This window comes from Apostichopus japonicus, chromosome 12 (genome assembly GCF_037975245.1).
Source record: "Apostichopus japonicus isolate 1M-3 chromosome 12, ASM3797524v1, whole genome shotgun sequence".
Taxonomy (NCBI): Eukaryota; Metazoa; Echinodermata; class Holothuroidea; order Aspidochirotida; family Stichopodidae; genus Apostichopus; species Apostichopus japonicus.
In genome coordinates this window covers 30,138,595-30,151,303 of record NC_092572.1, presented here as the reverse complement: position 1 = coordinate 30,151,303, position 12,709 = coordinate 30,138,595, and the positions used below count along the sequence as shown (strand labels likewise).

At 36.8% G+C, this 12,709-nt stretch overlaps 1 protein-coding gene across 1 annotated transcript in view; it reads left to right on the top strand.

Annotated features, from left to right (window-relative positions):
- Window positions 1-5,869: 5,869 nt before the first annotated feature.
- LOC139976995 (hormone-sensitive lipase-like) overlaps window positions 5,870-12,709 on the top strand; it is a 35,671-nt gene continuing 28,831 nt past the window's right edge. Inside the window, exon 1 of the mRNA XM_071985937.1 lies at window positions 5,870-6,798. Coding sequence (XP_071842038.1) covers window positions 6,226-6,798 — 573 coding nt within the window. The 5' untranslated portion in view covers window positions 5,870-6,225. The remainder of the gene's footprint in view (window positions 6,799-12,709) is intronic.

Here is a 12,709-nt window from a genome sequence, read left to right as displayed (position 1 = left end):
TTTGCTTCTTCATATTTTCTTCCTTGGTCAAAACTGAATGAAATTAACAATTAAAAATTGAACAGGAATACAAACTTGAGATGCCAACCTAAGTGCCAACTATTGCTACTTTTAGATTCCTAGCCGAAGGCAGAAAGAATCTATGCGATGGTGATGGTAGTGTATTTGTGTGCGTGTTTGTGTTAACAAGGTGAAACTCTTGAAGAGGCAGTATCTCCAGAACCTGAACATCAAAGGAGCTCATATATGCATTGTAGGTCAGCCTTATGTAGTGTTTAACACAATTACAGCCTAATGGTGTCATAAATTGTCATGTCAATACGAGGGTTAATTCAACTTTAATGCACTGAATCTTAAAATGGGGACAACTCCATGCCGGATGTCTATGTGACTGTTGACCCTGGTATGGATCCTGGGACTTTAGCTGCAGTGATTGCAGATATTTCTTGCTCTCTCAAAGGGAACTTAAAGCACAGAAGTATATTTTAGAGACAAACTCAATTTCAGTTTCTTGGATTTCAAAGCCCCATTGTGGATCCGGTGCGGGGGAGCAAAGTGCCTGGAAACTTTCTTAGCCTAATAAATATTGGAAATGTATACAGATGAAAGGAAGAAACAGTGTTTGGTTTTGTTTTCTTCATGTTTGGTTCACCAATCTTACAGTCTTACATTCATGGTTGTAAGACCACCTTGAATTTGACTCCAATTTGGCATCAGTTGAGAGTAGGTCTAAATGTAGACATGAAAAATTTGTAATTTCGTGAATATAGTGAAAGTTGTGCCATAAGAAATTTGAAGGGAAAAAAAGTGGAAGGTTGAGATGGTACTCTAGCAGTTTGAGATTAAAATGTCAGTGATACAATTAGTGGTTTCCAGTAAACACAGAAAGCCAATTGAGATTAGAATCCCAAGCTTTCGTCATTGTTGATTAAAATTCTGATCAGCAAGGTTATTTCACTGACTGTGGTCCTACCTACTAAATATGTTAACTTGCCATGTTCACAAGCTATTTTTAGCAAAAATCAACTCAAGCCCCGCCCCTAATAAATGTGCATAATATCACATTGAACAAACATTATCATGTACCCGCTATCTGCCAACACCTTCACACAAAGTATGATTCAATTCTGAAAATGTTTACATTTGACCCTGTGACCTCATTAATATTCTTGAGATGAGCACCATGTACCCGCTATCTACCAACATATTAATATTAAGTATAAATAAATTCTGACTTTTAAGTTTTTAAGTTTGACATGTGACCTCATTATTATTCATGAGATGAGCAACAAAATCAATGTGTAAACAGGAAATTTTCAGGTAAAAAAGCTAACTGTTGAGATACTAAGCCGATTTGGACCACAGTAGCATCTACAATTATTTTTGGAAGATCCCCAAATAGGTCTGCGATGTTTGGCCTCCCCCCCCCCCTTACACAATTTTTGATATATCCCTATGACACTTGATTCATTTGCTTCCTGGGAACATTAAGGTACGGGGAAGGGGTAGAAGTCAGTAGAATGAGGTACATATCGCAATCAATTCGTGTATGCTTCTGATCTAGTCATCTACATTCAATGGAGGGCTCGTATCGGTGAGTATCCCCCCAATCCTGAACAGCGATTTGATTTTGCAAGACTAATAAAACAATTCGTAGCAAAAATATTTCATCATTAGAAGACATTACCAGGAGAAACAATTTCAGTGCTCAATGAACGACTGGTAACGTGCACTACCCAATATCAACATAGAAAATAAGAGTCGGTCATATCGTGCTGAATGGTAATGTTTGGCATATATTTAAGGTACCTCTACCCGACTAAAATCTATTTCAAAAATTCTACTTTTTAAGTGTTCTGATCAGAATGGTTTAAGTTGGCAAAAATCCTATTAGAGGACATAAATGCCAACTGAGTGCTCAAAGTAGGAGTAAGAGTATAAGTTATTAGATAACAAACAAGAGTTGGTAAGCTTGTCTTTGAAACAGTCTAAAAATAGGTGCATGCACAATGTCTGATGGCAAAGCATTCCAATCTTTTAAGGTGTTGGGGGGGGGGGGATATATAAATTCTTTCTAGTGAAGGGAACTTGAAAGGTAAGTTATTTCTTGTGTCAACACTTCTTGTTAGGATTAGATTGTCTTTATCAATTGATACAAGATTGTTATTGCTTTTTAAAGCATTTGTAAATGTGTGCTTTCTCCTTGTGTTTAGCAGGGGCCAGTCTAATGCCTCAAGCATATTTTCACACTGGATTAATAAGAGTAGTCTGCCATACAAAATCTGGCTGGTCTTCTGTGAATAGCTTCTACTTTATCCACATCACACTGGTGTTGGGGGGTCCCAGACTACTGAAGCATAATCGAGTACTTGCCTGACAAGAGTTTTGTATGCTGTAGTTAACATCTTTTGGACAGCTTGAGGTGTTACATTTTAGGCCAAGAACACGGTTTGCTTTATTGGTTATGTTTATCCAATCTAAATTTGCTATCAATTGCCAAGGTAAGGGTGAGTGTCAACAACTGTTAGGGATTGGTTGCACAGGGTGTAGACAGGTGTTTTTAAACATTTTTTAGATGAAATTGAGAGGATGTAGCATTTAGAGGGTTAAAATTCATTTGCCATTTATTTTGCCATTGTTCCAGTTTATTTAGGTCATCTTGGAGGATTTGTTGGTCAATTTGGTTATCAACTTTTTATACACACTTGGCAATCATCAGCAAACAGTCTAACTGTGCTACAGTACTGATATTATCAGGGATGTCGTTTACATATAAAAGGAAAAGTGCCTTGGGGTACACCAGATAAAACTTGTTTGGAATTTGATATTTCACTGTCACACACAACACGCTGAGTGCGGTTGCTGAGGAAAGATGCAAACCAAGCCAGAAGATTTCCATTAATAACATAGGCATAGAGCTTAGCTAAAAGGCATTGATGTGGGCCCAGGAGGTAGGAAGCTTCCAAAAAGTGGGGGGGGGGCACAACATCAGAGGGGCACTTTCTCATTCCACAACCACAACTCGTTATGCTATAAACCGATACACACCGGCCATATCACTTAAATATATATGATGTGTTAGTATGCTATCAATACTATTATGGTGCTCTACAACATTGATTTTTTTATTTATTGAGATTGTATATTGTTAACCATGCTACAAAAAGATATGGGATGCCATTTTAAAAATAGCATGTACAGACTAAAAATAAATAATTTAAATAAAATATTAAAATTAACAAAGGTTTGCAGTTTCAATTTGGTCAGATCCTCTCCTATGTGGTCAGTAGCTTTTTTCTTCAAATAGAATACCATTTGGTAACTTTTTGCGGGGAGGGTAGATATTTAGAGACATCTCAACAATTTCATGGTCGTTTATGCATGAAATGACTTTATTTGAGGTGAAAGCTGAAGCATTGTTAGTGAAAACAAGATCAAGGATGTTATTGTCTCTGGTGGGTGACTGTACAATTTGTGTGAGGTTGAATGAGTCGGCTACTTCAAGAAGGAAATAATGTTTTGGCTCCAGTCAATGTTGGGTTGGTTGAAATCGCTATCGTACAACATTGTTTTTGCCACAATTTCTGCCCATTTTTTGGAGGGATCTTGTCAACTCTTGAAGGCTAGAAAGATCATTGTAACTAGGCCTCTAAAAGGTTCCTATATACATGCTCTTTTTCTTAAGGAATTGTAATTTGGTCCAGATTATCTCACAGTTAGAATCCAATTTTGTGAGCTCAGTGAAAATCAGGTCTCTTTTTATTGCCTGTAATACACCACCATAACCATTTGGACTTCTATTTTCATGAATGACTGCATAGTTGTCTGGAAAGATTTCTGAATTGTTACAAACACTCTGGAAGTTTATGACAAGAAATTTGAGTGCCTTCCTCTTAACCTGTCTTGAGTTGGTTTTCAATTTGATCTTTGCATGGTGGTTGGAACTTGGACCCCAAGTCAATGTCAGAAGTACAATATTAAAGTAGATCATATGAATTAGTGCAGTTGATGGAATTGTTATTTGAGAAGAAAGAGTCAGAGAAGTTCATGAAGTCGCAAACATCACACACCCAGTTACAGCTAGAGTGCATTAGCTCGCTGTATTTTGAGTCATCAATGTTACAGCACTTAGTGTGGATCCATTGATCACAGTTGTCGCACTGTACTGCTTTTTGGGATGTACGACAGTTGCGGAGCGTCCATACAGTCAGGGGGACGGATGCCCCCTGACGGACTCAAATGGACTGCTGGCGCCCTTTTCAGCTTTTACCACTTTTTACTTATTCACGATTATTGACTTTTTTTATTGCGCTCTCATCTACCTATTGACATTTGTTACATTTTGTTGGTGTATAATTTTCTGACAAGATGTGGTATTGTTGGCATTTACAGGTCCAAAATACCTAATAGGCACAACAGGCATTGTGTCAGGGCTACGAAAACATGAGCACCCACAAAGATACCACAGGGATTGTGATGAAGCGCATGTACTTTCAACACCCATATAAACTTCCGAGTTATCACAAATGGCGATGATACCTATTTATTCTTCGTTTATCTGCAAATTAGCAAGGCCCGGAAAGGGTCATTTCCGGCGATCTTGGGAGTATCTTTACTCACAAAAATTCTGTACGCTCCGTGCCAACCTATGGTGGCGCTCCACTTAGATAGTGTCGAAAGCGCCCCTACAGACCATCCTCACCCCCCCCCCCTTGACCAATACCCCTAGCTCCGCCACTGATGTACGACACTGGATACCACACATGCCGTAAGGTGCTGAACATTCTACGAAAAACCAATCGTCATTTGACTAACCAAGGGTGTTGTAAGCTGTATTACTGATGCCTGCACACTTACTATGAACCCATAAATCACAATCATCACAACAAATACCTCTTTGGCTATTTTTCACAGATATTTTACAAATGTTAACAAGGATAATTTGGTATAGGTCCTGGGTTGCTTTTGATGTCACCAGAGATGGTAATTAATAACTGGAATAATTTTTTCTTGTGGGAGTTGAATTTTGACAACTTCCAATTTGAACTTGAAGAAGGAAAATGCCCATCAATACAAGGATAATTTGATAAAGTGTGATTTGAATAATTCACTTGATCTAAACAGCACAACATACCCAGTTTTTGAGCATTTTAAGGCAAAGTTTGATCTCTGAGATGAGTATGGTTGCGACGAACACAATGAGTTTGGAGAACCATAGACTTTTGAGTATGTTTACAAGAACAGTACAGAGATGATAAGGTTGTGGGTGACAATGAGCATGATAAATAATAAATAAGCTCAACAGATTGAGCACTGAAATGAGATGAACTGAAATAAAACAAACAAACTTACTCAAGGTTGGATGGGTGCCATTCACCGAAGGAAAAAATCGCAAGACTGGTGTAAAGCAAGTCATGTGATAGGCCACCTTAACATTAGGTTCGCAAAATTACGCATATAAACTGACATGAAAGATCAAACTAAATAGGCAAACAAACAAAAAACAAGACATATAAATATAAGCAGAATGTACAGAAAACTAAACTAAACATTTAAATGCGTTGAAGCTGGAAAATCTGAAACTAAATGGTGAAAAAAAAAATCCAATAAAATATGAGCTCTATTATAACACACGTCGTAACTCTGGTAGCGATCCTTCATTGTCTACTCTTGTGTTTATCGAGACTGTAACCGTATGATCAAGACTGTTACGTCAAGTGAGTATCATTTCAATCATGGTTACCCACTGGCGATTCCTCACACCCAGTACAAAGTGTACGCAGAACTTATTGGTTCAAAGTTTATCGTGGATAGATGGCGCAAGTGAGAAACACAGATGTACGGAATTGCTCAAGATAACAGCTACGTAATTATTGTGCGCAGGCTTTTCATTCACTCCACTTCTACACATCGTGCAATTATTTCTTTTGAACGGTATGTTACGTATATTTAATTTTGCAAGACCAGTAAAACAATTCGTATCAAAAAATTGTCATCATTAAAAGACATATTACCAGGAGAAACAATTTCAGTGCTCAACGAACGACTGGTAACGTGTCAATGTCAACATTGAGAATGAGAGTCGGTCAACCGTATTACATCCACTATGATTACAGTGTCGTGAAGTCTACAGGTCGAAGGCCTCACTAGTCCTATGTACCACGAATTGTGTTGCGGCTAAAGTGTAGGCTACGAACGAGCGTTAAACATAGCCTATGACTAAAGATGGCGGGGTACGTGAGACAAAATAGTACCGGCTCCGTCAAAACAAATGCCTCTTTCATAGAATATTCTGTCTCGGCTCCCATCCAAGATCTTCGACAGTCGGTATTTAACAATATCGCTTATTACAGACAAACTAGAAGTTATTGGAGTGAGAGATTTCTAAACGTGTTTTGCTTGATAGAACAGGAAACTGACGCACTGAATCCTGCAGCCGAAGGTTTAGAACGAATCGCTTCACTTTTTGATTTTGATCGCAAGTCTCTTGGAAATGGTTACAGAAGTCTTGTAAACATTGTGGGATCATGTGTTGTTAAATTAACTGCTGTTTGCCAATATGTTCAGGAACACAGAAATGGTTATTTGTTTAGAGCAGGTCACTACATTCGCGAAATTGAGGCATATGCAAGTGCGTTAGGCCAGCTGAGGGTGATACTGGGGTACGCCCAGAAGTTGCTTGCCTACTCACCGGATGGGAGCTTGTTCCCCACAGACGATCAGTTTCCACATGAGGTGATACTGGAAATGCAAGCTTTGGACAGAGAGTGCTTTTACGGCCGATGTCTTGGGTTTCAGGTTGGTATATCATGCAGTTGAAGGCCTGGGCCACAGTAACATTAGGCCAGTGTCTAACATTAATTAGGCCTACACAGTAGACCCCTGCAGTTTCACAGAACAAAGTGAACATTGTCAGAGAAATTGCCCGGGACCCAATTCTAGTATACAGAAATACTCTGTGTGGTCAGGTGGAAATCAACATAGTTATTGTTTACTTTCATGTTGAAGTTTTTTTCTTGCCATCAGTAAAATCATTGGTCTAGACTCTTACTTAAACTGAACTTTCTGGTGGCATATATACAGTAGGCTACACCGAGTATGCCAAAATATTTTATGGAGTGGCCCTTAATTATATAAAATATTTCACACAGAATGAATTTGCCCTTCTAAGCTTGAAAAAGCTAGTATTGGGAATGTAAATGATCTCTAGAGTAATACAAACTAAAGGCCTAGTTTCAAGTTTAGGCTTTGTAACAATGTTCACAGCTGAACAAAACAGTAGATAAAAAATACCTACTCTAAAACATACACTTCTAGCTGCAGTAGAGTACTTTGAAAAGAAAAGACTACCTTTGTTCTTACAGACTAAATGTTATTTTTCCTTCTTTTCTATTTTACTGGATAATTAATTTGACATGTAATTCCTCAATGTGACCGTAAGAATGTCAAAATGTTAGGCAGTTCATAGAGCTTCAATAGTGATATTGAATATTTTTTTCACTTTATCTAGTCCGTGAATAGATGTTCAGTGGGGAAAGCCAGTCTATCGTATCATTGACCTAATATGAATTGGGATATTTTATGATCCTGTGGGTATGGCTGCATTGTGTACTTATAATGTAGTCGTGAATTTAGCTTTCTCTCTAGTACAGGGACAACTGGTTTCTCCACTCCTCAATCACTTCTCATATATTTGACATTGTTATATGCTTTGCTGATAAGGTAACATTAATAGCAACAGGCTTCATGCTATCCATTCCTTTGTCTTACTTCCATAATAATTGCTAAAAACATATCTCCAGGTACTTTGGTATGCTCTGGGATAATAATAACCAGGACATGAAAAAATTATAAACAAAACTTTGGCTACACTAATGCAATTGCCTTTGCATATGATAATTCAATGTTGAACTCCAAAACAAAGTAACAAATTATATCACAAGAAGATACAATTACTAAGTGAAAACTTGTCTGTCGAGGATGGAATCAAGATACTCATAATAGGGATGGTGAGGAATATTATGTTTCAATTCATTTTGAAGTGGCTATTGTGTATTACTGCTGATAGTCCTGATCAATTAATCGCCAGTAACCGCGATTACACTTTGGAAGTTTGATTAATCGTGCTCAAAACCTAAGCTGCGATTACTCGACTACAAGCTAGCACTACACATAATCTGCTTTTGAAAAATAGCCTAACCTATCAAACACAACACTATTAAATCAGTTTGTCAGCAAATATGGCAAAGGTATGTGGTTCTCACAATGCTACACTAGCTCTGTGCTGTGTCAAAAATCAGCAAACACCTGCTCCGGTTAGATTCATGCGTTTACTTGTTAGTAATACAAATGTTCTGCAGTGCAACATTCAGTCCTAGCAATGTTTAATCATTGCACGTAATCGCAAATTCGCAAAATTAATCTTTTACGATTGCCAAAGTATTTGTCATTTCTTCAAATATGTTTACAATAACTTCATTACCAACCTGGTTGACATTTATTGGATATCTGATCGAGTGTGTCAATTGCTGTGTAGCTTAATTTCAATGTGCTATCGCGCTAGGCTAGAGCTTAGAACGTTGAACATCCTTCTACAGAAAGCTCTAGCATACTAATCATCACCGCTGCAAGGTGTTACATCTATTCATTGTTTTACACGTTTGCATTTATTAGTGCTAGTATTTGTAGTAGCCTCGTAGATTCATTCAAAAGTTTTTGATTTACTATGAAGGATTTTAAGAAACGTAGATTGAAAGTTGTTCACAGGTTTTGTTTGGTAGATGTTTTAGCATGATTTAGAAACCACACATTAAGACACGAAAGAATCAATAAAGACAGTGCACCATGGCGAAAGATTTGTTTTGAATGTATTCTGCAATGTAAAAATGACAGTCATAACGTCATAACTGTAACCGAGTAATCGCAGTAATCGTGAGAAGAGCTATGCGATTAATCGACTACAAAAGAATGAGTCGACTTTCAGCACTATTGTGTAAAGCACAGTCATTAAGAAGTGGGTGTTTGTGCTATCAAATAAGAGGCCTCACCTAACCCTCACTTCCTCTATCCTTCATAACCAGTGCTTAAGTGCAAACCGCAAAAGATAAAATTGTTACATAAAGGTTTTACTGACTTTTTCTATTTCTAGCTTTCATAAATATTTAACATATAGGGAGATTCAAATTTTCTCAATCCCCCAAGAAAATTCGGGTTTAGAGGAAAAATTGAGTATTGGGTAAATCCAAAGGAAACTAAGACAGCAATAAAAAAGTAACATAGAAAAAAAGGGAGCTTTTACACATCACTGTGCCGGCAGATCAGTATGTAATATTGGAAGTAGAGTGGGATATTGTCTTCAACATGATAGGCAGTTGGCAGGTCTAGATATACTTGGAGCATTGGGAAAGAAAATAACAATGAAAGTAACTTTCAGTTCCCGGAACAAAATAATATGGACGTGTCCAGTTTCCAGTCATATTTAAGAAAAGAGACCAACATTTTGTAACAAATGACACTTTATTTGCAGGTCGTTATGTTGACTTGTATGTGTTTAGTGTGTAACAAGCATGTACTTGTTGATTCTAATGTCACCATTCTATATTTTATCACCACATAATAATTAAGTGAGTGTGTAATTATGTTGACAAATTATTAGCATTTCAACATCCATGTTGATGTTTGGATAATCCAATTATATTTCAAATGACATTAACAAGTCAATGAAAGGCTTTGACCAACATGTTCACTTCAGACTTATGATAGAGGTCACACCCTTCATCACATTTATGCATCAGAAAATTGTGATGTTAAAAATCATAAACTGTTTTGCAGGTTCATACAGTACATATCCAATGATTGCTTCATGCTATTCATGGTAGCAGACCTAGATTTTGAAAGAGATGATGTAGTTATTAAAACAATTAACACAAGATGCTTTTGAAAACTGGACATTGAAAATAGTGTGACCTTACTGATTTATATGATCTTGACTGCCGGTGGGAAGCTGTGGATGAAAACACAGTTAATGTTTGGACCAGCTAATTCCAATGAAGACTAATTACAGACCTGAAAGAAATCTTGTTTATTTGATAACATTAAATGATGAAGGGCTTTTGTGAGAAGGAGGGAAAGAGTAGGGTGTCCACTGCCAAAGCATACAAGTGACAAAGATCCGGCCGATCAATTCTTGGAAAATTTCCTCCAAATGAGAGAGGAACTCCAAGATAAAAGTCTGTACACAGCTTCTGACCAAGTGAACTTCACTCTTGCATACAGTAGTTTTCCGTAGTGAGTGAAGACCTTATTAGGATTGCCATTCCATAAATGCCAACAAAGACATGTGAAATAGACATAGTGCCAGTGAAATTTGAAAAAGGTTCTTAAGAAAATTGTGCCGATCATTACAAGGGTCATAAATACTTCCTTATGCAAAAGTGTGTTCATCCAAAAATGGAAAGTTGTCGTGGTGAGTCCTGTACTTAAAAAATGTTGACCTAGAACTTGTCATGTCTAACTATCGACCATTGAGTAACTTTTATTTCTTGTCAAAATTTTTAGCAAAAGTTGCTCTTGAACAGTTCGTGGAACACTGAGAATACAACAACACTCCTTAAATTAGCTAATGATATACTGTGGAACATGGACAATAAAAAGTTATAACATCTCTTGCATCCATAGATTTCAGTGCGGCTTTCGATACTGTTGACCACTCGGTGCTGTTGATTGTCTTAGCTGCAAATATTGGAATATCAGGTGAATGTCTTCAGTGGTTTTGCAGTTACCTTGCACCAAGGGAGTTCATTGAAAATGAATAATCATCATCAAAAAAACCTAAATTTCTCAGTTCCACAGGGAAGTGTAGCCGGCCCAACCCTGTGTTCTGTCTATATGCATCCACCATGAAAATATGTATACCTGACATTGTTAACTCTGGGTATGCTGATGATCATGCACTAAAGTGAGTCTGAGTCATCTACTGCACATGTACTTGAAGAATCGTTAAGTCAGGTCTAATCCTGGATGGAACACAACCAACTTAAAGTGAATGACTCAAAGAAATAGTTTATATAATTCAGATCAACTAAAAAGTGATTTAAATGCATAACTCAAAAATTGTCTGTCAGTAACTGTGAGATATCAAAAGTCCATGTCATATGTAAAAGGGTATGTACCTTGATGATAATCTTTCCATGAAATCACACATACAGAACAAATGCTACATGTAACATGCTAGAACTGCTATATGGCAAGTTATCATCATATAGCCAGTATCAGGTAATAGCTAACCATTGATGCTTGTTAAACAAGTTGTACAAGGTTTGATTATATCACACCTTGACTGCTGTAATGGCCTCTTTTACGGCCAAGTCTGAAAAATTGCAACAAGTGCAAAACGTGGCTGTTAAGTTAGTCCTGGGTTGGGATAGACCTGATGGTTCCACAACCTGTTTGAAGAAATGACATTGGCTTCCCTTTACACTACGTGTTAAGTTAAAGATTCTTACCATTGTTCGGAAGTGCTTGAATGGACAAGCCCCAGAATACCTGTCAGAACTTCTCCATTTAGACATTGGCAGGAGAGTGCTTAGGTCTAGTGCTAGTAATAATGTTTATATACGGTCTACTGTAGGTCCAATATGCAAATCTTTATAGATCTACTGTAGGGCCAATTGCAAATCATTATACCTACTGTAGGACCAATATGCAAATCTTTATATACCAACTGTAGGTCCAATATGAAAGTCATTAAATACCTACTGTAGGTCCAATATGCAAATTTTAATATACCTACTGTAGGTCCACTACGGAAATCTTTATATACTGTATCTACTGTAGGTCCAATATGCAAATCTTTATAGACCTACTGTAGGTCCAGTTGCAAATCTGTATATACTTACTGTAGGTCCAATATGCAAATCTTGATATACCAACTGTAGGTCCAATATGAAAATCATTAAATTCCTACTGTACTGTAGGTACAATATGCAAATTTTACTGTAGGTCCAATATGAAAATCATTAAATACCTACTGTAGGTACAATATGCAAATTTTACTGTAGGTCAATACAAAAATATTTATATACCTACTGTAGGTTCAATTAAAGATGCAACAATTAAGCAGTTCAAATCTAAATTTAAAACATGTTTTTTTTTTCTAGGTTCTAGATTTTGTTTGTACTCCAATTTTTTGTAAATTTGTCTTGAATCCTATGCTTTGTAGAGCGCATTAGGTAACTTTTGGTTGCTAGTGCAATATTAAATGTATCATAATAATAATAATAATTCTCATCATTACATTGGCCAATTTTAACACTAAGAGCATGTAATGTGCAGGTAGATATGAAGATATTTGATTAAAAAAAATATATATTGTAATAGAATTTAGTATTATTAATGGAAAAGCAAACAAAATTTAACAAAATAAACTTAAAAGGTGATCAGTGAAGCTTCACTTCTGTAAATATGGTTAGGTTTGTTTCTCCTATGAGTGATATCCTGTTAATTGATTGATTCCATTCAATTCTCCTCAACTCAATAGTTTGTTTTCTTGTCACATGTGGCCATATTATGTACCACACTTATACAGAGTACAAGATTAAACTACTCAACCTTATTGTGTGTTACAGTTCATTTACAGTACATGTCATGCTTGAGTTCACATCAATGGTTAGGTCAAAAGTTCTACTGTGACTACACTGTGCCTGATTTT